A 27,500-nucleotide genomic window follows, 5' to 3' on the forward strand; every position below is an offset into this window, starting at 1 on the left:
AGGATCTCAGCTTGCGATAGCGGCATTTCAGCTGTGAGATCGGCTGTGTGTGTGTGTATGTGTGTGTTTGTGTGTGTACGTGTGTGTATTAATATGGTACTGTTTAGGAGAGAAAGTTAATCTTTTCAGAAGACTGGTATTCCTGACAGCAAAAATGCAGAAAATGTCATCAGGGAAACGCTACGCATATTTTATTTCCCCCAATAGGAATTGCCTTTGGCAAAGATAGCAGCTTCTACAGTATAACCCGGCACCGTTTATTGTAAAAGCAAGATGTGCTTATGTGTGCTCACAGCACACACAAGCATAACAAATAAATTAAATAAATCTGATCTTTTTCCAAACTCATCTTTAAAAATCTGATATGCATGCCCTGCTGAAAACTGCTGAAATACCAATCTTCTAGGGGAGAGAAATATTCCACAGGCCTGTGGCTGATGGCGTGGTGTGTGTGTGTGTTTCTGTGTGTGTGTGTGTGTGAGCCACAGACCCAGGCAAAGCAAGTTCCTTACGAAAAAGAAGTGCACCGATAACACATTTTAAATACACTTACTATACACAGATATAAATAACAAAGCATAAAAAAATGCTTATTTGGACTAAACTGGTCCCCTAAAGGAAAAACGACTTATTCAGAAAATGACTTCTATTCATAAATACGTGAGTGCATAAAAGCTATATGCACAAACCAGTTTTCTGTTTTCCTCTGGTATACTATGATCCTAAAGTAAACTCACAGTATGAACTGTTAAGTGTACTTAGAAAGTAGTTCCTGACTGAAAGTGCACTTCTTGTTCATGAGGGGGGGAGAGAGTACCATCCTGTGCTCACTGACACACCACCCTCTCTCACACACACACACACAAACACACACACACACAAACACACTCCTCCATTCTTGTTCATGAGGGGGGGAGAGTACCATCCTGTGCTCACTGGTCTCACCTCTCAGCAGGTGTGCCTGGCAGTTGACGAACTCTGGCTTCCTCTCCGAGCAGTGTTGCTGACAGGTAGTGTGAAGCACCTGGACGAAGATGCCCTTCTCCCCGCACGAACTGGCCACCCACTGGTCAAACGCGGTGTCAAAGGTCAGATCGAACTCCGCAGAGTCCTGTACAGCACGGTGGAGAGGAGGAGAACAACGTTAGTCGTACGCCAGCAGTGGACACTGAGACTTGAATTTCCCCTGGGGATCAATAAAGTATCTATCTATCTATCTATCTATCTATCTGAGACTGAGGACAGGACTAGAACTTAGTGAGGACAGTTCTAGACTGCACAGGGTGGTGGTGTGAGAGACTGCACAGGGTGGTGGTGTGAGAGACTGCACAGGGTGGTGGTGTGAGAGACTGCACAGGGTGGTGGTGGTGTGAGAGACTGCACAGGGTGGTGGTGTGAGAGACTGCACAGGGTGGTGGTGTGAGAGACTGCACAGGGTGGTGGTGTGAGAGACTGCACAGGGTGGTGTGGGAAGAGACTTATGCTGCTTGGCTAAGGGCAGCTAGATCAATCTGTGGGCCGCCTCAGCTTTTATCACACACTTTCCCTTCACAAACAAACAAACAAACACACACACACACACACACATACACAAACGTACACACACACACACACACACACACACACACACACACTCAAACAGAATTACACCTGCTGAGACAAGGGATGAAGATGCCCAACACATACACACACACACACACACACACACACACACACACAGATGCGATGGCAGGATCTGTACTCACTCTGTTGGGGTCGATCCCATTGACCTGGCGCAGCTGGTCGATAGACCACTGAGAGCGCCGCACGAATGCCATGGAGCCCTCGAACCTCTTCACTTTGGTGATGGACACATGGAACGGCTTCTTTTTGGTTTCTGCAGGAGAGAGAGACAGAGAGACACAGAGAAAGAGAGAGATGGGGGAGAGAGATGGGGGAGAGAGAGACAGAGAGACACAGAGAAAGAGAGAGAGACAGAGAGATGGGGAAGAGAGAGAAAGAGAGACACAGAGAAAGAGAGAGAGACAGAGAGAGATGGGGGAGAGAGAGAGACACACAGAGAAAGAGAGAGAGAGAGAGAGACACAGAGAAAGAGAGAGAGAGACAGAGAGATGGGGAAGAGAGAGAGAGAGACTTTTAAAACTTCCAAAACCCCTTTCATTCAACCAAACAGATAACCTGCCAGGGCCCATCTGTCAGAGAATAATAGATAGATAGATAGATAGATAGATAGATAGAGAGTGAGAGAGAGATGGGGAGCGAGATAATATACTGACAGGCAAATAAAGATATTCATTCACAGAGAGAGAGAGAGGGAGAGAGAGAGAGAGAGAGAAGGGAGAGAGAGAGACAGAAAGACAGCTGTTTGTGATTAGCAATTCTAATTTGCTTGTGATTGAGCAGCCGATCCAGAGGTCTAATGTAGATTGCACAACATATAAATCACAGGCAGGGACACTCACTTAATGTTAATTGCTGCACAAATTTTCACGGATGAAAAAAAAAAGATATTAATCATTGTCAGAGTTATAATTGAGCAATACAACAATAAAATAATGTCATGAATATAAAATAAAAAAAATGCCTTGTTTAACCTTTCAGAAAAGGACAAGCGGAGAGGTTGATGTCTAGAGTTGTCTCCTGATTGCTGCCTCGGGGGCGAGGCCCAGTTAGCACACGGACACGCTTCACATAATAACATAGTCCATTAGCGTCATTGTGTTTGCAGAGCGGTCAGCTTGTACATTACAACAGTCAGAACTATCACACTACAAACAGCCACAAAAAGCACCAGCAGTCAGAACTATCACACTACAAACAGCCACAAAATGCAGTAGTCTTGGGCTGCCTTCAGAGCCAAACAGATGCCTATGAGATGCCTATGAGATCGCCTAACTTCCGTTCCCATGCTGAAGCTAATGTAAACATTACCACCCCCCCCCCCCGCCCCTCTCTGTTACATCACGGTTGATAGCCCCCAGCCCCCTGACCTCCCTGCATTCCACCCTGGCTGTTCCGGGCGCGGATCAAAGGTTCCTTGTTTACGGATCATGCAGGCGGTGGTTCCGCCGGCAGGCAGGGAGCAGGGCTGAGCCTCACGGAGACGCATGACCCGCGCGGAGGGGCCCGCTCCTGGGCTGTTATGGGAGCGGTGCGTCTCAGCACACACACACACACACACACACACACACACACACTCCCTATCCTCCCTGGAGGACTCAGCTGCTTCCTCTCTTCCATCTGTTCATTACCCCTTCCACACACACACACACACACACAAATACACACACACAAATGCCTCACACACACACACACACACACACACACACACACACACAAACACACACACACACACACACAATCCAAAATACACACATACACACACACACACACAGCCCAAAACACACAAACACACAGGCATACACCAGAATGCAAGCGAGTAGGCACACACACACTCACACACACTAAGATACACATTTTCAGGCAAACAGTCACTTGCATACACACAATAACACACACACACACACACACACACACACACACACACACACACACACACACACACCCAAAGCCCACACACACATGAAAGCAAATACTCCTCCTCCACAAACACACCTTTATACCCCAACAGATATTGCACAGTGACCCACAGACACACACAAACACACTCAAAGATAGACACACACCCATGCCTCTACATCATTACTTTACCCTGTTGTCACACACACACACACACACACACACACACACACACACACACACACGCAATGCATCCTCTGGTACCATGGTACCTTGTGACAGCTCAGTGCACTGTCATTTGACACTAGAGGAACACACAGCTCACAGCCCCACTACCCTTCTCTCAACACACTGCTCTCCGTCACTAGAGCAGCGAGAGAGAGACGTGTGTGTGTGTGTGTGTGTAGAGTATGTGTGTGTGTGTGTGTGTGTGTGTGTGTGTGTGTGTGTATGTGTATATGTGTGCGTGTGTGTGCGCATGTGTGCATGTGTGTGCGTATGTGTGTGTGTGTGTGTGTGTGTGTAGGGGGTAAAGAACAACAGATAAAAAGACAGAAAGGTAAAGAGGTAAAGAAAGAAAGAAAAAAAGGAAGGATGAAAGAATGAGAAAGAGGAAGCAGCCCAGCGAGTCCATCCATGGAGGCTATTTATTAGCTCTGGCTGACCTCTGGCTGACCTCTGGCTGACCTCTGATTCCACAGGCTTTTCGCGTCTTTGTTTTAATCATTTTTACAGCTGGTTTTTATATGGGCTGAATTAAGACTCACCCTGGCCGCAGGAAAGTCAAACAGCCTTCCGGCGTATTCTAGAATCCTGCACAGCTTTACAGTCTGTATTTGCCCATTTAGAAGATAAGACTGCGCCCTTTACAAGAACCTAATAGTTTATTGACATTCTCACAGAGCCAAGCCATTAGGCCACACTGTACACATCAATGTCCAATCAAGGACCTGGCAACCTCCTCCACTTAATGCCTTCTCTGCCCACTGCAATGTGTAAAATATTGACTGGAAGTGGACATGGTGTGTGTGTGTGTGTGTGTGTGTGTGTGTGTGTGTGTGTGTGTGTGAGCAATGCTGCTGGTCAACCACATATCTGGCTGTGTGTGTGTGTGTGTGTGTGTGGTCAACCACATATCTGGCTCTGTGTGTGTATGTGTGTGTGTGTGTGTGTGTGCGTGTGTGTGTCTGATCAACGCGCCCCATCAGGCTCTCAGAGGTCTCGTAGAGGCAGCTTTACAACTGCACTTGGCCCACAGAGACCTGTCCTCTGATGAAAACACACACACACGCGCACACACACACACACACACACACACAGGGACCTGTCCACTGATGAAAACACTGCGATTTATTTCATAAATGGAAAGACAGAAAAAAGAAGGGTAACACTCCATAATAAGGTGCCATAATAAATAGCAAACTAGTAATTACCTAACCCTTTGTTAATATTTGTTAATTGTTACTAAAATATCTATTTGGCACAAGTTAATAGTTTTTTCATCATTAATTAAATATTAGTTGTTTGCATAAAATCTGTATGTTAATTAATATTTTAACACTATTACAACAATATTAACTAATATTGTATTAATATATGTTAATAGTTAACTAAATATATTTTTGGCACTAATTAACAGTTATTTCTTACATCATTTAAATGTTAAATGTTTATTTACAAACTATATGCTAATATAAAAGTTAATGACATATTACTATTTATCTAGCTTTTCTGATTAGCTTTGTGGAGAATTTATGGAATTTATGGTTTATGGCTTTATGGTCTTGTGGGGTGTATAAGGCACCCTACTGCCAGTGGTTGGTTGTGTGAGAGTTTGCGCTCCTCTTCTTCCACTTCATCCTTATTGGATACCTCTGTGGTTGGCTGTCCTGTAATTGGTGACCCTCAGTCTAGTCTTTAAAAGTAATGTACTCTTTGCCTTTGGAAGTACTATTTGGTTGCTGCTTGAATTTGGTGAAATTCAGGGGAGTGGGGTGTAACAGAGTTAGAAATGTAGTTTAGTGTTTGTATGTGATTTTGGTCGTAATTAAGCAGCTTTAAGAGATTGGTGTTTTGGAGCCCCCTTTGGAGAAACGCTATACTGCAGCTCTGCTGCGTTTTGTCCTTGTATTGTTGCCATAGCCTATCAGAAGCGGTATGCTTTGCATTGCATAGGTTGACTGTTTAAAGCTCTCCCCACACTAATTTTGTAACTGTAAAATGTTGTTTAAGTTGTAAACTTTGATATACCACCTGTATTATGTTACTTTACATGTATTGTTAAGATTTGGGTGCAATTCTAGCAACTTAGAGAACGTTTATTAATGTTTTCATTATGACCATGAGTTCATACACACTGAGTCTAACGTGACTAGCTGTAAACTCCGCTAGCAACTTTCCATGCATTCTATTCAGTGTAGTTTGGCTTAGTGTGCATGGAAAGTGCAATTCAGTCTAGCAGGAAATGAATGTACATTTAGTTTAGCATTGTGTTTATGCATTACCGTATGGTCTACGTCTGTGAGTGTTTAGTGAGTCTCAGAATATTAATAAACTGTCGTTCTGTGCACCTGAACATTTCATGTCGCATGTCTCCCTTGCTAGTAGGGCTGACAGTGATGGTATAGGAATGATGCATGTAATATAGCCCATTCAACTACTTGTTCAACTAACCCTTGTTTTAACTTTTCCTAAAGGAATAAATGTGATAAGCCAGTTTTGGTCTCAGTCCCTTCACCGTCTGACTAGTTATATATTATTAATATATTAATAAAGCTTAACCAACTTTATTATAAGGGTTCCCCATAGTTATAGCCTATATTACTAATATATTAATTAAGCTTAACCAACTTTATTATAAGGGGCTCCACACTGATAGCTATATACTACTAATATATTAATTAAGCTTAACCAACTTTATTATAAGGGTCCCCCATACTGATAGTTATATATTACTAATATATTAATTAAGCTTAACCAACTTTATTATAAGGGGCCCCACGCTTATAGCTATATACTACTAATATATTAATTAAGCTTAACCAACTTTATTGCAAACGGTTCCGGCGCCGACAACAGTGGCAGCATGTCAAGGTAGCTCCGTGTTTTTTTCTTGAATTTCCCCTTGGGGATCAATAAAGTATCTATCTATCTATTGTAAGGGTCCTATGGAGAGCGGTTCATATTGGGATAGGCAGAAGCACAGTTTAATAACAATTAGTTAAATAATAATAAGTCATTAACTTTTCTATTAACATATAGTTTGCAAATAAACATTTAACATTTAAATGATGCAAGAAATAACTGTTAATTAGTGCCAAAAAGACATTTAGTTAACTATTAACACATATTAATACAATATTAGTTAATAGATTTGCTAAAACATTAACATACAGATTTTATGCAAACAACTAATATTTAATTAATGATTAAAAAACTATTAACTTGTGCCAAATAGATATGTTAGTAACAATTAACAAAGGGTTAGGTAATTACTAGTTTGCTATTTATTATGGCACCTTATTATGGAGTGTTACCAAAAGAGGAAACAATCAGAGGGAAAAAAGAGTGTGTGTGGGGAACGGGGAACACGAGAAGGTCATGAAACAATCTTAGGCAGGGTGTGTGTGTATGTGTGTGTGTGTGTGTGTGTGTGTGTGTGTGTGTGTGTGTGTGTGTGTGTATGCTGAAATATGTGACGCGGATTCTAAAAAAGTTTCCCCTCGAACAACAACTGCCTGGAATCCTGACACCGTTTACCATCGCGGACTGGATTGAGGTGCAATGTGTGAACTCTGAATCACAATGTTATGATTAAGGCTCTTGAGGAAATCCAACTACCTCAGGTGTTCATTGAAATAGTAAAGGACATTTACAGTACATCCTTCATACAGGTTATCTGTGGAAAACAACTCACAGACCCAATACCCCTCCAAGTAGGCATAAAAACAGGCTGCCCATGGAGTGCCATCAATTTTGTACTCGCCACTAACGGGTGGATTGAGTGGCTATGCAACTGTGCCCCACCCAGTGTGTTTTCCCCTAACCCTGTACAAGCTTATGCTGATGACATCCAATTGGCCTCTCGAGAAGAGAGTGTTATTAAGAACATGCTTGTCAGAACAGACTCATTTCTGAACTGGTCAGGTCTACAAATTAAGCATTCAAAATGCGCTGTTTTCTACCAGAGACGAAGTGGGGGAAACCGTTGGTACAAATCCAGAGCTGATCGAAATCCTGAATTTACCATAAATACAGAACCGATCCGTGTATGACCTGCATGAGACGTACACTTATCTAGGACATAAATTTAATATAGCTGGGGAGTGGAAAGAGCAGGTTGAGTACATAACTGCTGAATTCACTTCCAGGCTGGACTTAATTGATGCTTCACCACTTCCTCTGCTCATGAAGCTGGAGGCCATTAGACAGGTTGCCCTGTCTAGAATACAACATCTTTTTGCCAACGTCCATCTTATGAGCAAGACACTGAGTCAATTGAATGACAAAACGGTTTCTTTAGTGAGAAAGTGGTTCGGACTGAACACTCATACTACCAGAGACATCATTTTCCAGTCCAAACAGGATGGGAGTTTTGGTGTTCCAAACGTGGAGTGAATATATAATGTAAATATAGCCGCAAGCGGCAATGGCGGGCCCGAGCACCTGCGGGCCGCAACCCATGACATTTCAGAATCCAACAAAGCACCGACGTGGTGCATTTGTAAAATGTATTTGATATGTGTGTTATTTGTTTTTGCATGTTATTTTCTGGCACATTTACTTGCTTGGCCAGGTGGGGCAATATGCAAGGCAGGCCCATTGTGTGTCATCATAATCATAATATATATTAACCTGAGAAATTTCAAATTATTCATTTTAAGCAAAGAACATTTTTCATACACTTTTTGGCCAGATGGTGGCGCTATATTAGGCATGTGAATTACACATGTGAATATCATCACAATAATGATATCCAATATTTTATAAAGTTTCAGATTAACCAATAAAGGCATTACCAATTTCTGGCACATTTTCCTGCTTGGCCAGGTGGTGGCGCTATGCCAGGCAGGCCCATAGGGTGTCTGGATATCATCATAATTATAATATCTATTAACCTGAGAAGTTTCAGACCATTCATTCAATGCACTGTGATTATATGACACATTTCCAGTTTATATGGTGAGATATTAAAATCATGACATATTACAACATATCAAAAATCCCTTCGCAATTTAACATCAGCAACATCTTGGCATAATGTTAGCCAAATTTCACATGAATCCGGCAAACCGTCTAGGAGGAGTATGTTAAAATTGATCGATCATGTAACATCAATGTAATTGCCATTCTTTCTGTTGCCAGGTGGTGGCGCTATGCCAAATATACATTATGGGCATGTGAATATCATCACTACCATGGTATTCAAAGACCTGTGAAATTTAAAACATTTCAAGCCATGCATGGTGAATTAAGACACATTTATTGTTAACGTGGAAGGGTATTAAAATTCATAGTTTCGCCATTTCGTCAAATTACAACATATCAAAAAAAGCTTCACAATTTAGAATCAGAAGCATATTGGCATCATGTATACCAACTTTCACATGAATCGGATCAATCGTCTAGGAGGAGTACGTTAAAATTGATCATGTCCACAATGCACAAAATCCCAATTACCTCACTTCCTGTGGGCGTGGCTAATGGCATGTTAAAACAAAAGTTGATTGTTTTTGGGAGTTACACACACCCACCAAATTTGGTGTGTGTATCTAAAACTATATTCCAACCACAAGTCACAGTGACATAAGGGGGCGCTATGGAGTTCCTGGGCCAAGCCCAGTGCCAAGGCTTTTCCCCTGTGTATTCATGGTACCTCTTGACGTGTGTGCCAAATTTCATGCGTTTTCACCGATGGGAAGAACGTCTTCTGGCATCACAATTCATCACATTTTAGTCCGCACAAAATCCCAAATACCTCACTTCCTGTTGGGCGTGGCTAATGCATTGTACATACGAAAGTTGTTCATCTTGGGGAGATACACATACCTACCGAATTTGATGCGTCTAGCTGAAAGTATGTGCCAACCACTGCCTCAATCACCTAAGGGGGCGCTACTGAGTCCCTGGGCCACGCCCAGGGCCAAGCTCTTGTACCTAACTGCTTTGCGTGACACCTGATATGTGTGCCAAATTTCAAGCGTTTTCGACCATGTTAACCACCTCAAAAAAGGAAAACGCTCTGAGACAAAGTTAATATAATAATAATAATAATAATAATAATAATAATCCTTACAAAAACAATAGGGCCTTGCGCCCTTCGGTGCTCGGGCCCTAATAATAATAATCCTTACAAAAACAATAGGGCCTTGCGCCCTTCGGTGCTCGGGCCCTAACAAGACTGTCACACCTCCTTAAAATGATGAACAATGATGACAACACCGTCAGGGAGCTTGCTAGATCATCTCTGTTCTTGGACATGAAACGACGCAAAGTCCCCCTGGCAAGAGAAGATGAGCCAAGCTTCCTGGGCTTCAAAAGAAAATCAAACTTTAAAATGGAGACACACTGTGCTGGTTTTGGGGTCTGGTCAGATTGGCCTGACCTCAATGACCTTTGCGTAAGAGTCGGAGTATCCTTGGACTGGGTGAAACCTGACACAGAAACCATAATCGTTTCTGAAGATTTGATAACTGACAGTTTAACCTCAGTAAGGGCTACTGTTGTGGATACAGGACATCATCTATCACCTGACAATGCACGAAGGTACCTTGTAAAGCTACAACAACAGCGACAGCAACAACACTGGACTGGTTTAAAACTACAAGGAAAGCTTGCTTGCCTCCCTACTGCAGATCATGCTGTCTCTCACTCAGTACTCAAAAACTCTGCAGTTGATGAAGACATAGTGACTTTTGCAGCCAAAGCCAGACTACAAGTTATTCCAACTAAATTCAATCTTTTTCTTTGGTACCCTAACACATTCTCTTCCCACTGTTTGCACCATGATAGTCAGATAATTATTGAATCCCTGTCTCATGTTCTGAATGGCTGCTATGTGTATAAGGGAATATACATTGCCGGACATGACAGACTTGTTGACTTAGTAGTTGAACACATAATTCCATATGCTTCACCATGCAAAATCTACAAGAATGTATGCGTCTCACCTTGCATGTTCAAACTATGTAATAGTGGAAACAATGTGTTTTCAAATGTTGCTGCAAAAAAGCCAGATGTTGTTGTTGTTGATGAGGACAGCAGAGAAGTAACCATTCTTGAAGTAGGCTGTGCATTTGACTACAGTCTAGAGGATGCCTACCTTACAAAGCTTTTAAAGTATCAGCCACTCAGAGACATTGTTGTACAGCTTGGGTACAAATGTAAGCTGTTGGTGTATATATTTGGAAGCCTAGGTAATGTCCACAGACTAGTAGTCAGGGGGTTGCAGATTGCTGGTCTCTCTAAGACAAGAGCAAAGGCTCTAGCAAAATTCTGCTCAATTTCTGCTCAATTGGCAGATCTGGAGAAGGCGCTGCTTTTTGTACCCATGAACTGAGACCAGAGGCATAGGCTACTGGGTTTACAATGCTGGTATCTAAGATTGTTTGTGTTCAATTAAATCTACTGTAAAATGTGAACACAAATAAAGGTATTAAAATGTGTGTGTGTGTGTGTGTGTGTGTGTGTGTGTGTGTGTGTGTGTGTGTGTGTCTTCACCCAACGCGAGGGTCACAGCTATCCCTCAAGAAGCTTGATAAACAGAAGTGCATCTACAGTCACAGATGAGAGGTGATCGTAGAGATGGTGTGTGTGTGTGTGTGTGTGTGTGTGTGTGTGCATCTACAGTCACAGATGAGAGGTGATCGTAGAGATGGTGTGTGTGTGTGTGTGTGTGTGCATCTACAGTCACAGATGAGAGGTGATCGTAGAGATGGTGTGTGTGTGTGTGTGTGTGTGTGTGTGTGTGTGTGTGTGTGTGTGTGTGTGCATGAGAGAGAGAGAGCGCAGAGAGAGAGAGAGAGAGCAGACAGCAGAGAGAGAGAGAGACATACAGTATCAGAGTACCGAGTGGAACCCAGTGGAACCCAAGAGAACTGAGTAGCACGGAGCTGCGCCCCACCCCACCAGGGCCAGAGCGCAGGGCAATTAAAATAGCCCCATCACACTGCCCACCACAAGAGCCCACACTGCCCACCACACTGCCCACCACAAGAGCCCACACTGCCCACCACAAGAGCCCACACTGCCCACCACAAGAGCCCACACGGACATGGGCACAAAAGGCCCTGAGAGGACATACTGTACTAGAGATTTGGGAAAGAGTGTGTGTCGCAGATTTCTCAGGCTTCTCTCTCTCTCTCTCTCTCTCTCTGTCTCTCTCTCTGTGTCTCTCTCTGTGTCTCTCTCTCTCCCTCTCCTCTCTCTCTCTCTGTGTGTGTGTCTTTCTCTCTCTCTCTCTCTCTCTGTCTATCTTTCTCTCTCTGGCTCTCTCTCTCTCTCTGTCTCTCTCTTCTCTCTCTCTCTCTCTCTCTGTCTCTCTCCTCTCTCTCTCTCTCTGTCTCTCTCTCTGTCTCTCTCTATTGTTACAATTATTGTTTATGAGTGATAAGTACAGTAAGTGTGTGTGTGTATGTGTGTGTGTAGCTATTGTTTGTTTGTGTATGTGTATGTGTATGTTGTGTAACTATTGTTTGTGAGAGTGTGAGTGAGTGTGTGTGTGTGTGTGTGTGTGAGAGTGTGTGTGTGTGTGTGTGTGTGAGTGTGTGTGAGAGAGTGTGTGTGTGTGTGTGTGTGTGTGTGTGTGAGAGAGTGTGTGTGTGTGTGTGTGTGTGTGTGTGTGAGTGAGAGAGTGTGTGAGTGTGTGTGTGTGTGTGTGTGAGTGTGAGTGAGTGTGAGTGTGTGTGTGTGCGCGCGTGTGTGCGTGTGCGTGTGAGTGAGTGTGTGTGTGTGTGTGTGTGTGTGTGCGTGTGTGTGTGAGTGTGTGTGTGTGTGAGTGTGTGTGAGTGAGTGAGTGTGTGTGAGTGTGTGTGAGTGTGTGTGTGTGTGAGTGTGTTCTCCCTGGGTCCTCATGAATTGAGAGAGAATGAGACGACCGTTCAGCAGACCACACTCCTTCAGCCATAAATCACTGCTGCTGTGGTGAGCTCACACACACACAACAGTCTCACGCACACGCACACACACACACACACACACACACACAGATCCAAAAACCAGGCATACACAGGCACACACACAGACCGAGAGAGATAGATCCAAAAAAACAGGCCACACCCCTCACAAATACATGCACAGCTCAAAGCATGGACAGTCAACAGAACACAACAGCCACACACACACACAAACATTAAAGATCTACAAAATAAGCATGGACATACACACACACACACATGCACACACACACACGCGCATACACACACACACACGCGCACACACACACACACGCGCACACACAAACAATGGCTATACACAGCCTACACAAATAAACAAAACAGAATGTTTTCAAAAGGTTACTACACAGTCAAATAAAATTCATTCATCATTGCGTCATCACTGTTCTGTTGGCAGACGGAATGTTTTGACACTCAAAGACGAGGCTCTTCCACGGGGCCCAAACACAACCCAAAAGAGTGACCAGAGTGACCAGAGGGCCCAAACACAACCCAAAAGAGTGACCAGAGGGTGCTGCTGTCTAACTGCCCTTGGTAATGCTGCTCTTCAGAAACAACACCCTGATTCCCTCTGGCCAGTCACACTCTCTCTCCTCCTGGGTTGTGTGTGTGTGTGTGTGAGCGACCGGGCGGTCAACCCACGTGTTGGATTGTGAGTTTGGGTGGAAATGGAGAAAAAGGCACTTACAGGAGAGGTTGGATGTAGCTTCTGTTAATTCCAATGATTTATTTATATATATATATATATATTCAAAAATAGCAACACTAATAAACAAAATACTTTTCCCTACCAAAAACAAACAAAAATAGCACAAACAATGCATAGTCCAAAGTATCAGCATAACACATAACTTACTCTGCCTCACAACAGGAGAGTCCACCTACTACGCACCCTTTGGGAACTGAGCTACCCCATTAAATAGCCCCAGCTATTACTGTCAAATGGGGATAATTGAGGCACACCATTGAGCTAGGGAAGTACTCAGAATAGGGCTCACTAATACATAACATAAATCAACATAACAATGATATAGAAAACAACAGAAAAGTATATAATGAACAAACCATATGTCTGTTATAAATATGTACCTAACCACAAGGCATAAAGAAACAAAACAACCAAAAGAATATCCTAAACACCCCTGTAGCATAATGCCCTGCTCCCTACCCCTGTAGAATGTTTAAAATAACCTGTCCCGGCGCGGAGCGCGCTTCCGCAATGGGACAGTGAGAGAGGTCGGAGCGTCAGGAAGTGTTGTGAGTAGATGTATGCGTTAACCAGATTATGGGCACTATACAGACAATATGACATGGCAAATGGACGACAAGCTAGTGGGTACCACACTATGTAATTGTTATTGACAAGAATGAAGTTGGTAATGACGTTGTAATGAGTGAAATGAATGAATGAGCGGAATCGTGGCAAACCAAACAATTGGTTTACAGCGTGAACGAACGCCAAACCGGCGGCAAACACCCGACACCAACAATAAAACCCCCCGAACATCTCTTGTAGAACACAAAGCCCACCGAACATGCAACAACACTTAACATCACACACAAAACATTTTACATTCATAGAGGGACGCAGTGGGGAAGTGTGTGCGTGTGTGTGCGAACAAATTAGTCTCTTTCTCTCGTGTCTGCGCTTGCAGGGCAACGCGGATGAGGTAGTGAGAACGATAAAGTTCAGTTTCTCACAGTGTGTGTGTGTGTGTGTGTGTGTGTGTGTGTGTGTGCGCGTGATTCCCTCTGGCCAGTCACACTCTCTCTCCTCCTGGGTTGTGTGTGTGTGTGTGTGTGTGTGTGCACGTGTGTGTGTGTGTGTGTGTGCGCGTGATTCCCTCTGGCCAGTCACACTCTCTCTCCTCCTGGGTTGTGTGTGTGTGTGTGTGTGTGTGTGTGTGTGTGTGTGTGTGTGTGTGTGCGCGTGTGTGTGCTGCACTTCAGAAACAACACCCTGATTCCCTCTGGCCAGTCACACTCTCTCTCCTCCTGGGTTGTGTGTGTGTGTGTGTGTGTGTGTGTGTGTGTGTGTGTGTGTGTGTGTGTGTGTGTGATTCCCTCTGGCCAGTCACACTCTCTCTCCTCCTGGGCTGACGGTTGCTAGTCCAACACTGAGCCTGCTGGGATAGGTTGGCTTACACTTGACCTGCCACAGGTCTTCGTTTCCTCTCTTGCGGTGTGTGTGTGTGTGTGTGTGTGTGTCTGTGTGTTGTGTGTGTGCGTGTGTGTGTGTGTGTGTGTGTGAATGTTTGTGCACCTTGTGCTTTGCTCTGTGGTAACTAGTATGTGTGTGTGTGTGTGTGTGTGTGTGTGTGTGTTAGTGTGTGTGCTCTGTGGAAACACACACACATACACACACACACACGGCAGGGACATGGCGTGTATTTTTCCAGGGATTCAGCAGCGGAAAAGTGCGGCGAAATGCAATCTCGTTTGTGGCTGCCGCGGCAACGGTGTGGATGACAGCACTGAGGGAGTAGGAGGAGAGTGAGAACGACTGCTGGGATGGAGGGATAGAGAGAGAGAGGGGGAGGGATAGAGAGAGAGGAAGTGGAGAGCAAGAATGATTGCCGCCCTTATTCTGCCAGGGAAATGAGGCAACCAGAAAGAGAGAGAGAGAGAGAGAGAGAGAGAATAGAGGGAGAGAGAGAGAGAGAGACAGGGGGAGGGAGAGAGAGAGAGAGAGAATAGAGGGAGAGGGGAAGAAAAAGGGGTAGCAAAGAGAGAGAGAGAGAGACAGGGGGAGGGAGAGAGAGAGAGAGAGAATAGAGGGAGAGAGAGAGAGAGAGACAGGGGGAGGGAGAGAGAGAGAGAGAGAATAGAGGGAGAGGGAAAGAAAAGGGGGAAGCAGAGAGAGAGAAAGAAAAGTGATGGGGCAGCCTGAGAGTGAGACGGTCTTCCATCTTGACTGCCATCTTTACTACACTTTGGAAATTCACCAGTGTTATTCGAGAACACCCACACCCACACACACACACACACACACACACTCCTCCATCCCTGTGCCCCCCCCCCCCCCACAGTCAGAGAAAGAGGGAGAGAGAGAGGGAGAGAGAGAGAGAGAGAAAGAAAGAGAGAAAGAAAGAGAGAGAGAGAGAAAGAGAGAGAGGGGGACCTCTGAGGAGACTTGATGAGATCTGATCAGGGTGGAAAAGCCCAAACAAAGTAAAATGGCTGCAGCGAGATGAAGCCGAGCAGAACTAATCCAGAGTCAACTCCAGTGTGATGAGAGAACCACCATGCGAAACACACACCCACAGCCAGTCCCATGCCCACTGCTGATTCAGCCAGAGTGGGCCAGGCTAGGGGATGCACACTAGTGTGTCTCTCTCTCTCTCTCTCTCTCTCTTTGTGTGCATCTCTCTGTGTGCGTCTCTGTGTGTGTGTGTCTCTGTGTGTGTGTGTGTGTCTGTGTGTGTGTGTGTGTGTATGGCCACCCACATAACTTTGAAACTCTGCAGAATAATACTCTTGTTATATTACAACAGCCATCATGCTTAGGGGGTGGTGGTGTGATAGTCTGTGTGCGTGTGTGTGTGTGTGTGTGTGTGTGTGTGTGTGTGTGTGTGTGTGTGTGTGTGTGTGTGTGTGTGTGTGTGTGTGTGTGTGTGTGTGTGTGTGTGTGTGTGTGAAGGGCACATTCTCTTCCCCACCTCCGGATCACATACACTGTAATCTGCTGAGTGAATAATTACAAAAACATCATCAACATCAGCACAAAACAGCTAGAGCCCAGATGTGTGTGTGTGGAGATGTGTGTGTAGGTTAACTGTGAATAGTATTCTAATTATGTTTGTCAGAGTCAGAGGCAGGAGAGTTGTGGCTTCGTGACAAACAAAGTGAAGGATCATGGGAGAAATGCAGGAGCCAAGTGATTAGAAGTTGGCCGTGTGTCTGGGAAGACGACCACCCACCTCGTCTCACGCCCGCTCAACCCTCCATTTCTCTCTTTCTGTATCTCTCTCCCTCTCTATCTCTCTATTTCTCTCTCTCTCTCTCTCCCTCTCTCTCTCCCTCTCTCTCTCTCTCTCTCTCTCTCTCTCTCCCTCTCTCTCTCCCTCTCTATCTCTCTATTTCTCTCTCTCCCTCCCTCTCTCTCTCTCTCTCCCTCTCCCTCTCTCTCTCTCCCTCTCTATCTCTCTATTTCTCTCTCTCCCTCTCTCTCTCTCTCCCTCCCTCTCTCTCTCTCTCTCCCTCTCTCTCTCTCTATATCTCTCTCTCTCTCCCTCTCTCTCTCTCTTCCTCTCTCTCTCTCTCTCTACTGTCCCTGTGGGGAAGCCCGGTTCCTGTTCTCTGTGATATAAAGGCGTGGAGAGGCACTTCACTGTGAGAATTTCTCTGTGGTGTGGTGTGGCTCTGGTCCTGATTGACTGGCGCTGTGGGGAGCAGTGATTGGCTACCCTGAAGATGAAAGGCCCTGTGAGGAGCAGTGATTGGCTAGCCTGAAGATGAAAGGCCCTGTGAGGAGCAGTGATTGGCTAGCCTGAAGGTGAAAGGCCCTGTGGCAAGAGCTGCCCGCCCTGGCTTTTCAAGCATGCCCAGCGAGACGGACTTGAAGGTGAGCTGAGGCCAGGTGGGGCTGAGGTACGCACACACACACACACACACACACACAGGTCCCCTTCCCTCCTCTCAGTCACAGCTAATGTTGAGCATTCTGCCGAGAGGGGCACCTGCCGCCTGTAACCATAACAATCTTTTTTAGCATGACAAGGTGGCACCTGTTCAAGACGGCGCTCAGGGACAAATCAACTCTCCTCAGTTCACTCAAACCCAGACAGGTCAAATAGCTCCAAATGAATTCACATATCACAACTTTAAAAAAAACATCATGCAGTCAATTGTACACTTTTTCATACCCTCATACACACACACACACACACTAGCTACAATTGTTGTCCCCCTGTTGCTCCAACTTCTGTTCACACACACACACACACACACACACACACACACACACACTCTCTCTCTCTCTCAGTTCTGTGCTGAGGAGTTCATGTGAGAAGTCTTGTTGAGTCTAAGCATCTTGTAAAAGGAGGCGAGGGCAGGGGAGCAGTAATGTATGCACATGCTATCAGCCTCGCGGGCGCGGAGAGGGTCCACTCAGTGGGCCGGGGTCATTGCGCAGGAGCGGAGAGGGACGATTCAGTGGGCCGGGGTCATTGCGCAGGAGCGGAGAGGGACGATTCAGTGGGCCGGGGTCATTGCGCCTATGCAAATCTGCTCCTCATGAAAGTCTAATGAAAACATGGCTACATGTCTCCAACAGTCAAGTCTGCCAATGCTCCTCGCTCATGTCCAGATGGGCATGTGGAACATCACACACACACACACACACACACACACACACACACACACACACACACACACACACACACACACACACAAACACGGCAAAGCACAGCACATTATTTCAGAACATATCATAAGTAGGGAAAAACAGTTTATTTAAGACGGGAGCATCATTGCCTTCATTAGGGAAAGTGGATCTCACACACACACACACACACACACACACACACACACACCATAGCGAGATGGGAGGCGCCCCATAAATAACAGGCTTAATTTGTTTTCTCTGGCCTCGGAGGGCAGATTAGCGCTACTCAGCAGAGGCGGAGGGGAGAACAGCTCCGTGTGGTCAGCGATCATCAGGCTGCTGATGCACCGCCCACTCCTCAGCTGGGACTCTTACAGCAGCAGCACCACACACGCAAGCACGCACACCAGCACACACGCACGCACAAATGCACGCACGCACGCTAGCACACACACACATGCACGCACGCACACATACACACGCATGCACGCACACACACACACACGCACACGCACGCACGCACAAATGCACGCACGCACGCTAGCACACGCACACACACTTACTTCCTTACTAATTAAAGCAACACTATGAAACTATTTGCCACTTTTCAGGCAGCCAGTTTTGTTATCATCTTTAAACGTGTTGTGATGGTATATGACCATGTGGTGTGTTGTGATGGTATATGACCATGTGGTGTGTTGTGATGGTATATGACCATGTGGTGTGAACGTGTTGTGATGGTATATGACCATGTGGTGGACAGAGCGTGTTGTGATGGTATATGGCCATGTGGTGTGTTGTGATGGTATATGATCATGTGGTGTGTCGTGATGGTACATGGCCATGTGGTGTGTTGTGATGGTATATGATCATGTGGTGTGTTGTGATGGTATATGACCATGTGGTGTGTTGTGATGGTATATGACCATGTGGTGTGTTGTGATGGTATATGACCATGTGGTGTGTTGTGATGGTATATGACCATGTGGTGTGTTGTGATGGTATATGGCCATGTGGTGTGTTGTGATGGTATATGACCATGTGGTGTGAATGTGTTGTGATGGTATATGGCCATGTGGTGTGTGTGTTGTGATGGTATATGACCATGTGATGTGAGCGTGTTGTGATGGTATATGACCATGTGGTGTGTTGTGATGGTATATGGCCATGTGGTGTGTTGTGATGTGATGGTATATGGCCATGTGGTGTGTTGTGATGGTATATGACCATGTGGTGTGTTGTGATGGTATATGGCCATGTGGTGTGTTGTGATGGTATATGGCCATGTGATGTGAGCGTGTTGTGATGGTATATGGCCATGTGGTGTGTTGTGATGGTATATGACCATGTGGTGTGTTGTGATGGTATATGACCATGTGGTGTGTTGTGATGGTATATGACCATGTGGTGTGAGCGTGTTCTGATGGTATATGACCATGTGGTGTGTTGTGATGGTATATGACCATGTGGTGTGTTGTGATGGTATATGACCATGTGGTGTGTTGTGATGGTATATGACCATGTGGTGTGAGTGTGTTGTGATGGTATATGACCATGTGATGTGAGCGTGTTGTGATGGTCAATGACCATGTGATGTGAGTGTGTTGTGATGGTATATGACCATGTGGTGTGAGCATGTTGTGATGGTATATGGCCATATGGTGGACAGAGCGTGTTGTGATGGTATATGACCATGTGGTGTGTTGTGATGGTATATGACCATGTGGTGGGTTGTGATGGTATATGACCATGTGGTGTGAGCGTGTTGTGATGGTATATGACCATGTGGTGTGTTGTGATGGTATATGGCCATGTGGTGGACAGAGCGTGTTGTGATGGTATATGACCATGTGGTGTGTTGTGATGGTATATGACCATGTGGTGTGTTGTGATGGTATATGACCATGTGGTGGACAGAGCGTGTTGTGATGGTATATGACCATGTGGTGTGTTGTGATGGTATATGACCATGTGGTGTGTTGTGATGGTATATGACCATGTGGTGTGTTGTGATGGTATATGACCATGTGGTGGACAGAGCGTGTTGTGATGGTATATGACCATGTGGTGTGTTGTGATGGTATATGACCATGTGGTGTGAGCGTGTTATGACGGTATATGACCATGTGGTGTGTTGTGATGGTACATGACCATGTGGTGTGAGCGTGTTATTATGGTATATGATGTGGTGTGTTGTGATGGTATACTGTATGGCCATGTGGTGGACAGAGCGTGTTGTGATGCATGGACTACTAGCCAATACAAAGTCCACACATTTTCTTTAAAAACTTCTGCTTCTAATTCACCTCTGCTACTTTCAGTATGTTGACTTTGACCTGTCTCCAGCACCACCAGTTGGTAATTGTTCTAAGTGAATGCTGGTAGTTGGTTCCTGTTCTAAGTGAATGCTGGGGGTACTTGGTTCCTGTCCTAAGTGAATGCTGGGGGTACTTGGTTCCTGTCCTAAGTGAATGCTGGGGGTACTTGGTTCCTGTCCTAAGTAAATGCGGGGGGTACTTGGTTCCTGTCCTAACTGAATGCGGGGGGTAGGCTCCTCAGCCGGCAGGTCCTGAGATCTCCACACTGCTGCTTGCCAATGTATGGACAGGGGCCTCCTCAATATTCAGATGGCTATTCATCTGACGTTTCTTATATTGTTCACATATCTTATTCAGGAATTTAATTCTTTCATTATATTTCCTGCTCCCCCGAGTAGAAATGTAATTACACATTTGTAGTAAAATCAAACCCGTACAAACAACCTCACGCAACAATTTAGCACCAAGTAATGACATGGGTTTCATTTCCCCTCAGATGGCGACTGCTCGTTCCACAGTGCTCTTTAGTGGGAATTAACCTGACACGACCCCGACCTTTACGTCTCTGGAAAGTCAGAACGCTGAACTTCTGGCTCCTGCTGCCAGAGCCCAGATCACTTCCTGCACACCAACCACCAATTACAGGCCTGCACCACACTGATCCCCAGTCCATTAGGGGCTGCAATTAAGGGTCTATTTTAAATGGAGCTTTCAAGTCTGGCAGACAGAGAGAGAGAGAGAGAGAGAGAGAGAGAGAGAGAGAGAGAGATACACAGAGAGAGACGGAGAGAGAGAGATACAGAGAGAAATATATATATAGAGAGACAGAGAGAGACAGAGTGAAAGAGAGAGAGAAAAAGGGAAGACAAAAAGACAGAGACATTGTGACACAGAGAGCCAGCAGTGACAGCGTCTCAGCGACCAGACAGCACCAGACACCATCCAACAGCAATCCTGCCCCAGACAGGCACCATCCAACAGCAATCCTGCCCCAGACAGGCACCATCCAACAGCAATCCTGCCCCAGACAGGCACCATCCAACAGCAATCCTGCCCCAGACAGGCACCATCCAACAGCAATCCTGCCCCAGACAGGCACCATCCAACAGCAATCCTGCCCCAGACAGGCACCATCCAACAGCAATCCTGCCCCCAGACAGCCCACTGCCCCGGGAACACAGAACTGGCCGTGGGTGTGTGTTAATTATGAGTGTATCTGAATGCATGTGTGTGTGTGTGTGTGTGTGTGTGTGTGTGTGTGTGCGCGTGTGCGTATGTGTGCATGTGCGTATGTGTGTATACAGTGTTTGTGTATGTGTGTGTATACAGTGTGTGTGTGTGTGTGTGTGTGTGTGTGTGTGTGTGTGTGTGTGTGTGTGTGTGTGAGAGAGAGAGAGAGAGATAGAGAGCAGTGGACCATAAGGGCAAAGAGGAGGCGTGTGACCCAAAACAATGGCGCAGCTCCACCAGCCACTGCCCCCGTAAAACTGCCCCCGTAAAACTAGCCCCATTCAGACACAAAGCTCTGTGCTGCTCTGAGGTGGGCTCGTGCTAGTGCTCGTGTTAGTGCTAATGATAGAGTTAGTGTTAGTGCTAGTGCTAGCGTTAGCATTAGTGTTACTGCTAGTGCAGGGGTCGGGAACCTTTTTTGCCTGGAGCGCCACTTTTACCAATTTTTTTTTTTTTTTAATCTCAGAAGAGCCATATAAAGACGGTTAAAAGAAAAAGTTTAGATATTTAACGCACATTTACTTTCATTCAACAGAGGATTTTTTAATACATTTTCTACTAGTTTTAAAAGTAATGTGCAAGTAACTTGAAATGTAAAGTGGAATGACAGAAGTATAGGCCTTAGGCTTCCCATGTAGGCTAAACACCACCACCTAATTTCCCAGTGTTCTTTTGGTATGCAAAGTAACATCATAGTTAACAACACAACATTCAATTTTCATGACATGACATGTCATTGGCGAAATTGAATATTAGGCCTAGCCTACTGTACCAGAGATTAGATTTGGTGATGGCCTTGGAGTCTGGCTGGCTCATATTCAGGGAGGTGAAGTTTCATGCAAGAATTGAGGCTGTCATAATTTAAGGACAACTCCACGCAAAACTGTCATATATCCATAACGCCAACTAAAACCATGGCATTGTGTTGGCGTTATGGATGTGACAGTTTTGCGCGGAATTGCCCTTAAACGTGAGCGCAGGTTTGTCTTTATATTTTTCACATGTGAGAAAGATTTCTCATATGCAAGTGGAACTGAACAGGGTTAACACAGCAATACTAACTCGTTGCAGTGTGCGATATATAACGGGCAGTTCATTTCGCGTTTTCAGAATCGGTCTTCGGATGGAAACTTTCCCATTTCAGCCCGCTTGTGTTCGTGCTCGCAAGCTGTGGTCACTGACGTTTCCTTTTTGGCTTTCTTATTTAGCCTACAGCAAGCGCACACATCAACAATAACAATTAAAGTGTTCTCGTTCATCTTTTTTTCTCTTCGCCATTTTCTTTGTTTTGGATACAACCGTTAGCTAGCTGAATTTTTAAGTAAAGCATCAGCGGATGGAATGTTATCTCGGCACAGCATTGTCCAATAAAAAAACGCGTTTTTGTACAGTACATCAACGTAACCCTGAACTTCAGCGGTAGAGAACAGACATGGGATGGATTAAACTGCGTGAACATATATTATATTTCGAACACTATTTTAACATTTTGATTTCAGTAGGTCCATTTTTAATTTAATACAGTACCAAAATTATTCATGACTTATTGAGTAAACAAATGGCAGGTTTGTCCGAGAGCCAGATGCAGTTCCCAAAAGAGCCACATGTGGCTCGCGAGCCATAGGTTCCCGACCCCTGTGCTAGTGTTAGCATTAGTGTTAGCATTAGTGTTAGAGTTAGTGTTAGTGCTAGTGTTAGTGCTAATGATAGAGTTAGTGTTAGTGCTAGTACTAGTGTTAGTATTAGTGTTAGTCTGAGGCTGGTAAACCCTGACAGCATGTGATACTTCCTTAACAGTGTGACAAAAGAGACCACTGGACAGCCAGCACTAATTTATTTAGCTTTAAGTGCACTTGTAATGGTATGCTAGCTGGTATGCTACTTGCTAGCTGTGCAGTACATACAGTAGGTTAAGCTCCCTCCCGACGCCTTAAGAGACCTGTTAGTAAGAGATGCCATAACTCATGGGGTTAGCTCCCCTGTTAGCACGCTACCAGTCCTGGGTGCGATGAGTCGTGGGTTCGAGTGCCGTTGGGTGCAGAACTGAGGCGTGCGGTCAGCCAAACACAACGCAGTTAGACATTTATGAGCCTGCATTTCGTTTTATACTCTATTTCAGTTTGTAATGTGGCCATGGCTTTTGTCTTGCCTCTACTCCACTTAGCTTTCTGCGTGCCACATATCACAGATGAATCCGTTGTATGTGACAAACTACATGTTGTTATTATACGGCTCTTCACAATGCAAGTAGAATGCTCCATTGACTTGAATGGGATTTCCGAAAGTTCTAGCGGTCATTATTTCTTGGGAAAGGACCTCTGAAAACAAGAATGACCGCTGTCAATGGCAACGGAGTTTGCGCTTGGAACTTCATTCAAAAGTGAAAGCAGACGGTTGATCAGCTGTGTTCTAAAGAATGTTTGATTCAAGTTCAGCGTGTGTTGCGAACTATTTGTTTCTCAGCAAAAGCCACGACGAAACGGTAACAAATAAGTGTAAAGAGACATATCCTGGAGTTTATTTTTTCGTTTTGGCAAGTAGCCGTATAATAAGCGGGATAATGTATAGAACGCCGGTCATTATGGGAAAATAAGCCCCTTCAGGGCGAAACAAGACCCCTCCGCTGGCGCGTCGGGGTCCGGTTCGCCCTGTCGGGACTTATTTTCCCCATAATGACCGGCGTTCTATACATTATCCCTTACATAAGGTCCTGCGTCCACAATCACATTTTTTATGCCAACGACGGCTATTTTCTATACAAATCTTATGAGGTTCAGCATTCACAGCGCTCAGCGCCTTTTGGCGGGAAAAAGCCCTTGATGCTGACCGTTTTTTTCCGCGATGCTCAGTGCGCTGAAAGTTGAAATCTGTTCAACTTTTATAACAGCGCTGGGCTCGTCAATGTCACTTCTCTCATGATGAACGTAACCTAGCAACAATAAACCCTAGACCGAAGCGCTCTGAAAATGAGGTTGAGGGTGCTATCAGCGCGAAAAAACGTGATTGGTGGACACAGGCCATACAGGTATTTCATTTACGAGGTCTCTTTACCTTCTACTGCTGCCAAGCTCTGCAGGGGTGAGCAGAAAGAGGAATATTTCCAGAGTTAAGTGAATGTCATTAAATTGCTATCCAGTGTGTTTTTATTCAGTGAGTGGGCTCTGGTGTTGAGAGAGAGAGAGAGAGAGAGAGAGAGAGAGAGAGAGAGAGAGACAGAGAGAGAGAGAGAGAGAGTGAGAGAGAGATTGAAGGTGTGATCACAGGGAAGTGACAGCAATCGTCCAAAAAAAAAAAAAGATCTTTTCATCTCCACCAGCCGGCTCGTCTTTGTTATTTAAATTAGGACAAACATCAGAAGACTGGCACGAAGGGCTCAAATAAAGTTGAAAACTCCATTTCAATCGTCATCATCATCACAATCATTACCATCACACCTACCCAGCTCATTTTTAGCCTTTTAAGAAACTTCTTTTTTTTTTTTTAAAGTTCACAGAGAGAGTTTTGACAGTTTTGCCGAGGGGTGAATCATTCTGTGTGGGAAGCTCGGTCCTGATTGGCTACAGCCCTGTTTTTGGCTCAGATCACCTGCAGCCCAAATTTAGCCGATACCTGGGTCCTATTTCAAACCGGTAACACCTCAGATGTTTCCCACAGCGGGCTGTGGCCACTCAGGTGCTTCAGGGGGCCTGTTTAACAAGGTACATGATGTGAACAGGTAGACAGGTACCACAGGTGCTGTGCCAGTGGAACTTTCTTATGAGCCTGAGAACACCTGTAGAGTTAGACATGAAACTGTACATGGTCATATCTGCATAGTGCATCACCTCCAGACAAAAGCATTAATTACACAAGCCTGTGTGTACTGTATAGGTATGGGTGTGTACAGTATGTAAGTGTGTGCATGTACACATGTGTGAATGTGTTTTGTGTGTGTGTGTGTGTGTATGTGTTTTTTTGTGTGTGTGTGTGTTTTTAGTATGTGTGTGTGTGTGTGTGTGTGTGTTTGTATACAACATGAACGTGTGTGCAGGGCTTAAAAAATGCACTGCGGGATTGCAGGTATTGCGTAACTAACTCTAACTAACACTAATAATGCAGGCAGCTCTTATAGCTAAACAGATACCAACTAGCACAGCTTTGTAAAGTCAGCAACACTTGACAGGAGGCCAAACTTCATAGCACTAAGAACAGAAGAGTGCAGCTCCATTAACGGTGTGTACGTCTGCGCGCCTCATTGAGTCCTGTCAAACGCCTCCATTCCACAAAGCCTGCTAATGGCCTTTAGTGAAGAACACAGCGCAGGATATGATGCACGCAGATGACAAAGACATTAAGCCACAGTGGTGCCACTGACAGCTCAAGTCAAATTAGCCTTGTGTGTGTGTGTGTGTGTGTGTGTGTGTGTGTGTGTGTGTGTGTGAGAGAGTGTCTGTGTGTGTGTGTGTGTGTGTGTGTGTGTGTGTGTGTGTGTGTGTGTGTGTGTGAGTGTGTGTGAGAGAGTGTGTGTGTGTGTGTGTGAGTGTGAGTGTGTGTGTGTGTGTGATTGAGTGTGTGTGTGTGTATGTCCCTGGGTAAATCAACCGTATGCCAACAGTGGGTGAGAAGTTAAATGGTGGATTATTTCACACACAATGGCACGCACATACACAACCACACAGATAAACACACACAAACAGACACACACACGCACATCCACACACACACACCCTCAGATCATCCAGCTAGGCTGAGGTGTGTGTGTGTGTGTGTGTGTGTGTACAGAGGAAGGACATTACAGGGACTAAGGAGGTCTGCAGCATCACCCAGCCTAGACTTATAGAGAAGAATGAGCCTGTCTGAGAACAGGGCCGAGGGAATTTATATCAACACACATACACACACACACAGAGAGAGAGAGAGAGAGAGAGAGAGAGAGAGAGAGAGAGAATGAGGGTAAGGGAAATGATTACTATCCTTGGGGATTGTTTTGGGGGTTTGAAATTGTCTTGAGATGAGCAATAAAGCACCAATGGAGAGCTGCTGAAACAGATTAGTATGATTAAGACAGAGGACATGGGGTAATGTGTTACCAACTCAACTTTTTCCACTCTCACTCACACACACACACACACACAGACACACACACACACACACAGACACACAATACTTGTATGGAACCATGAGGTTAAAATGACTAGCGCTCCTACCTAAAATGGTCTGACAAAAATGAAATCAGCTATGCTGCATGCAGGTCACAGGTAAGGGGATAAACCAGCCATCATGTTTTCATATCCCCTGACTGCCAAACAATTAAAGTAATTTCCTCCCAGGAACTAGGGAACACGCCTCATCATCTCTGGGGCTCTGCTGCAGTCTGCTGTTCCTATAAAAACCTCCTCAAAGCTACAAAATGGCCACTGTGTTGCTGGTTTTTGGTTACCAAGATTCTCCTTGTGGGTCATATGACAAGATTACAGAGGCTATAAAGGTGACACCTACCTCAGGAGGTGTGAATGCCAAGGCCTGAGGAAGAGCAGGTGACTGGTGGAACCATGTTGGCTTTTTAATCCATGTAGCTATTATAATTAATAACATCATAATAAAGGCTTTTTAAAAATGATCCTTCCTCATGTTTCACCCTCCTAGAAGTGCCTGGATTGCTCTCTTTTTTGGAAGTATTCTCTTGTGTCTTTAGTAGAGTGATGCACACACCACGGTGCATACAGTAGTATATCCAATCCAACTATATGTTGAAATACAGATGCAAAGACAATGTAAATCACAATTAAATGGGCTCTTGGATGGTTCTTCAGACCAAAGCACAGGGTGGCTGGGTGGCTGTGTGTGTGTGTGTGTGTGTGTGTGTGTGTGTGTGTGAGTCTGCATAGAGTAACTTTGTGGGTGACTCTGTACAGAGTGTACCAGTGTGTGTGAGTGTGTGTTGTGTGTGTGAGT

At 45.0% G+C, this 27,500-nt stretch overlaps 1 protein-coding gene across 2 annotated transcripts in view; it reads right to left on the reverse strand.

The window, feature by feature from the left end:
- Positions 1 to 27,500, reverse strand: part of stxbp6 (syntaxin binding protein 6 (amisyn)) — a 131,237-nt gene that overhangs the window by 28,835 nt on the left and 74,902 nt on the right. For both annotated transcript variants that reach the window (XM_076295585.1, XM_076295586.1), the window contains 2 exons: positions 1,746 to 1,876; positions 946 to 1,111 (listed from right to left, as the gene is read on the reverse strand). In XM_076295585.1, the coding sequence (XP_076151700.1) occupies positions 946 to 1,111; positions 1,746 to 1,876 (297 nt within the window). The remainder of the gene's footprint in view (positions 1 to 945; positions 1,112 to 1,745; positions 1,877 to 27,500) is intronic.

Source organism: Alosa pseudoharengus, unplaced genomic scaffold (genome assembly GCF_046254945.1).
Source record: "Alosa pseudoharengus isolate Yale_2024_CS ecotype anadromous, Long Island Sound unplaced genomic scaffold, YU_APseudo_1.1 YU_APseudo_1.1_scf_2, whole genome shotgun sequence".
NCBI classification, from domain to species: Eukaryota; Metazoa; Chordata; class Actinopteri; order Clupeiformes; family Clupeidae; genus Alosa; species Alosa pseudoharengus.